The sequence below is a fragment of the Brassica oleracea genome, chromosome C7 (assembly GCF_000695525.1).
Source record: "Brassica oleracea var. oleracea cultivar TO1000 chromosome C7, BOL, whole genome shotgun sequence".
Classification (NCBI taxonomy): Eukaryota; Viridiplantae; Streptophyta; class Magnoliopsida; order Brassicales; family Brassicaceae; genus Brassica; species Brassica oleracea.
In genome coordinates this window covers 5536364-5541509 of record NC_027754.1, presented here as the reverse complement: position 1 = coordinate 5541509, position 5146 = coordinate 5536364, and the positions used below count along the sequence as shown (strand labels likewise).

At 35.7% G+C, this 5146-nt stretch overlaps 1 protein-coding gene and 1 long non-coding RNA gene across 2 annotated transcripts; one reads left to right on the top strand and one right to left on the bottom strand.

The window, feature by feature from the left end:
• The first annotated feature begins 658 nt into the window (after positions 1–658).
• LOC106305675 lies at positions 659–1238 on the top strand. The gene is made up of 3 exons (XR_001263034.1): positions 659–750; positions 985–1081; positions 1170–1238. It is a non-coding gene; the product is annotated as an uncharacterized LOC106305675 (long non-coding RNA).
• A 554-nt stretch (positions 1239–1792) lies between these two features.
• Positions 1793–3259, bottom strand: LOC106306980 (protein EXORDIUM-like 5). The gene has a single exon (XM_013743794.1). It carries the CDS (start codon positions 3090–3092, stop codon positions 2010–2012), a length of 1083 nt encoding a protein of 360 aa, XP_013599248.1. The 5' UTR covers positions 3093–3259; the 3' UTR covers positions 1793–2009.
• Between the last annotated feature and the right edge of the window lie 1887 nt (positions 3260–5146).

The following is a 5146-nucleotide window of genomic DNA, read 5'->3' as shown; positions in this document are numbered from 1 at the left end:
ATTCAACATGGATTGCGGAAACATGAATGATGATTATGAGATAGTTAGGCAGTGAAGGCTGTTAAAAAAAATAATTCAGCTGTCATGAAAGAAAGGTTGAAGTGATAAATGCAGTTTCCATTGACAATAGTAATTGATTGTAGTTTCAAATTGGGGTCCCTTTCTTAGCTGTCTGTCGTTCACAAAACACCTTCTCTCAATTGTCTCTACCACTCACTCACGTAGTTTTCTAAAGTCCTTTTCCTTGCCTTTATTAGTACATTGCAACATTTGTGAATTTATACACTAACACTAAGGTGCTTGATTGGCTGGAGAGGCATGGCCGATGGTTCCGAATCTAATTTATACAAAAAGCACCACATTTTCAAGAAGGATACCGAATATTACGATTATTAGAATAAATTAAATCGAAACATGTAAAGATGAAAGCATGAATGATTGCTGTATAATCCGACAAGCAAAATCTAATTGCAACTAAACTGATTAATTAACAATCTTACCTTGTTAGGCCAGCATTATCGGTGGTTCTTAACAAAGTCCTTAATGAAAATCATCCCAAAAATAAATCAAAATAAATGAAAAAACTAAGGACGTGCTTTAATTAAGAACTTTTTGACAACGTCCTTAGCGTTACCTTGGAGAGAAAAGGAGGGCAGACTTCTTCTCTTCTTCTTCTTCGTTCGTGTTATCTCTCCAATAACAACAAAGCTGAGTCTTCTTCTTCCTCCATTTTTCTCTTCTTCGATCAAAGTAAGTTTTTTTTAGTTTTGAGAATCGTCTCTTTCATCAAGGGTTGGGTTTAATTTTTTTTTTCCTGTTATTTGGGCCTCTTTCCTTGATTGCTCACCACCTGCTCGACGAATTTCCTCAATAGAAATTCTAAGCTTTTTTTTTTCATCTCCAACGGAGCTATCTATAGATTGTTTCAGTTATTCATGTATAATTGTGAGTTGTCATCTGAATTTTGAACATTTTTTTTTGCAGTAGGAATATTGAGGGAGACCAATAGCAGAAGTGAGTCTTGGTATGCTTATAGACATTGTGGACGAGGAGTGGATGAGGGACACTCTCCCTGTTGATGGTTAACTTTCTCACCTCAAGATCGTTGTAATTAAGTACCCACTTGTTCATCAGATTAATTGTTAGTGTTGTTTATTTATTGTTTGCAGATCTCCCATTGCCTCTAGTGTTTGCTGTTAGGACTGATGATACTGAAAAAACCAGTATGTTTTTTTTTCCACTTTGTTTGTCTTGATTTTACACTTGTCTAAAAACCTGATAGCTAGCTAGCTTGAATTCATCATGTTGATGCATAAGATGTTAAACACTCCGAATTGAGATGTCATAAGGAAACCAATGTTGAGATGTCATAAGGAAACCAATGGAGACAGAACCACTTTGTGTTTGTTTCAGATAGTGTGAGATAAACTGAGTTTTTTATACGATTAAAACATTTGCGATTGAAACATATTTTTTCAATTGTAAAGATAACTAAGGACTTTACAAAGTCCTACCAATAATCAACATTTTTCTAAATTTCTTTAACCTTGTTTCTTAAGGCACAAATAATACTAAAATAAGCTAAGGACTTTTTTTAAGTCCTACCAATAATGATGCTAAGAGTTTTAAGATTCGTTTGTCAGTTCTCAATCCGACATGTAGGTTACTATTATCGTACACTTACATTTATTGAAACAGATTAGAGCATTAAATAATTGCAGAAAAAATATCTAAGAATTTGAATTCAAACTTTTAGCTTTCCCCAATATGAAAGTTCTGTACATTGGACCAATACTGAAAAAGCATTTGAAATTAAGATTCATTCAAACATGGCAAAAAGCAGTATAAGCATTCTTTGAAATTTATATATCAAACAAACAAAACTCAACCGAAAATAATTAATGTTCCACTATTAACCTAACTCTAATACAAGGGGTTATTTCATCATTATCATGCTGATTAACACAAATCACTATCATCAAACAAACAAACACTCATCCGCTTCTGTCTTAGTCCACAGAGTTAGGACCAGAACAAGCTTTGAGATTAGGGTTCCAGATCCACTGAACCAGAAACTTCCTTCCTCCTTTACCGTTCATATTAAAGGTCTTCCCTCCTCTATCCTGCATTACCTGACCAATATACCCTCCTCCTCCGCCGGTTCCGTACAATCCTTCACACAAATCACCAATCTCCGTCGGCGCCGTCGGATCCTCTCCGGCGTACCAAGCGTTTATCAGCGGATTTGACACAACTTCCGCCAGCTCATGCCCGATCACACTCACCATCCCATCGACCCCAGTTTCTCCGTTCGGCGGCCGGAGCTCTCCCGGACCACCGTGACCCATGTACCCCGGCAAGGCGAAGGGATAAGCGCAGACCTCCGGGCACTGTTTCCCCGACTGACCAACCCAAGCGTACGGCATCGTGTAGCCAACCATCGACGGGAACGTGAAGTAGTGGAACCCGCACACGGCGCGACAAAAGTCCTGCATCGTGACGTCGTGTGACGTCAGCACGAGATACATCCCGTTCTTGTGGTCCACCGGGAAGGAAGCGGATCTCGCGGCGCTCGCGATGACTTCTTGGATCGAGAGACGCGTGAGGTGCTGTCCGTGTGAGTACTTCGCGTCTGAGTATTCTCCGGCGACGAGGACCGACCGAGAGACGTTTGCTCCGGTTTGGTCGGTGTATAGCGACGCCGTGCGCCACCATTCCGCGACGGAGGGAGACGGAGCTTTAGCGTCGGAGATTGAGTTGAGAAAGTCTCTGATGAGAGCTTTATGCGGCCGAGACCACCGTCCGTACCAGATAACGTAGATGTTGATCGGTGAAGAGGATAGAACCGGACCCATATGGTACCGGAGATGGACCAGATCGGAAGATCCTTCGTATCTCTTCGACGACGTGAGGGAGAGGCTCCGCGGCGGGAGCTTCGGGTTCACCATTTTTATCTCCGCCGCGGCGACATTTAAGGTTTGAACGGTTGCGGGTTTCTTGGTCTGAGACTGAGAGAGAGCAAGTGAAGAGGAGACGGAGAAGATGAGAAAGGAGAAGAGAGCGAAGAAGAGGTTAATCGCCGGCGAGGACATTGTTGAGAGTGTGAGGGAAGAGAGAGTGATGAAGTGAAGATATAAAGGAGAAGAAAGAATGAGAGGGAAATTGGCTGTTGCCAGCTGCAGCGCGTCTGCGTCGTCACGCGCCCACCTTTTGCCTGTTGTCTCCTCCGATTGACATTAATGGGTGACTGGGAATGGGATTCCAGATTTGTAAGAATATTAATTTTAACATTATTTTATCGAATTTTAACATTATTTAACAGTCATGGAAATTGTAGTATTAAGAGCATTATTGATGATACTCTATGAAGTGAATATTTTTAAGTTCAAATTATAGTTATATAGTGTATCTTTTTAGTATGAATATTAAAATATATTGATATTTTATTAGTGGGAATCTAAAACATTTTAGAAATACACTAAATTTTTTAAATGAAAGTTCTTGATGTGAGTTTTCATGTTCTTGAGATATATACCAATAAAATATTAATAGAATTTTGTATTTATAGTTTAAAATTAGATATTATATAATTTTTTGTTGGTAGATTAATTTGAGAAATTACCAATACAAATGATTTAACTGCGATTAAAACTTAAAAAGGTTGGAAAGAAAGAAAACTGAAAACATGTTTGTTATATTAGTCAAGTGGACTCTTTATTAGCAATAGTGACAAGAAAACTAAGGTGTCTTTGATGTTACATGCATGATGAATTCGTTTTCAGTGTTTCCAGATACCTGTAACATTCCCCATTAATATATTTTTAGTATCATTTTGCCTTTTGCCATTTTCTCAAATATAAATTGTTCAAAACTGGGTGCACAAAAGATTTTTTTTTTGTTCGAAACTGATAACCACTAAATTACTAAAGAAGAGATCCATGACACCATAATATAACCCTGAGATAAATAACGGATTCGAATAGCTAAAGAAGAAAGATCTTCTCTCTTTTTTTTGTACGCTTTCTTGTCGAATTAAAGATGTAAGTTAAATGCAAATGTTGGCCCTCTTTATCTCTATGTATGTAGTACTTCTTTTTGTCACTGGCTATAATTAAAGGCAAACTTTATAGAGATCCGTGGATGAAGAAAATATCTTAAGAGGTTGTTGAGACTTTTGAGTCTCTTGATGCTATCTTTTCACTTTATTTTAGTTTCTTGTAATTCTTATTTGAATTTTTTGTTTTCTTCCAACGCTAGATCACATGTTTAGTATCTTGCTAAATGCTCTGTGAAGAAACAGTAGTGAAATGGTTAACAATAATTGTGCAGTGCAAGAGTTTGAGGGTGACAACCATGATTATCGGTGCAAAATGAAAGAAACAGAAATAATTTACACAACATTTTCTCTTTTTACTACTATTATTTAACATTTTATAATTTTTGTTAATCTATTATCAACTAATACTATTTTTAAATTAGATACACAAATAAAATAATAATAAAAACATCTTTAACTATTTATATCACATTTTAATTTTAACTAATAAAAACAGCTATATAATACAAATAATGTGACACAACTTACACAAGTACTGAAATAACATCAGCTATCGAAATTCATTGATGTGTGTTTTTCTTCTTTTGATTACAACGTTTTTGGCGGGCTAGTCATCTCCGATCAATTAGTATTTTTTTAAAGTCCTAACATTAATTTTGGGCCGTATGTTTATGTTGGTAATAATTTAGCCTTTTTGGATGGTGGTGGTCCATCATTACTCATTAGGTATGGTTCTTTTGCTACATTCGAATCTTAAAATCCCCTTTTGTATTATTTAAAAAGCATTACAACTTCTTTTTGTAACTGCATGTTATCACTAAGATGATTTTTAGAATCATTAGAGAAATATATTGGTCCTTCTAATTATATAATAAACTTTTTATTAAACTAATAATAAATTTATCATTAATGTACTTTATTATTTCCTTAAATAAAATTTACGGAATTGTCTAATATGACTAAAATATATATGACAATTAATGATTTTGAATAATAAAGATTTGATAAAAAAAAATAGTGTATCTTCTATCATATTTTTTTAATTTTAAACTATTAAATAAATTAAACAACCATAATAACCATATAAAT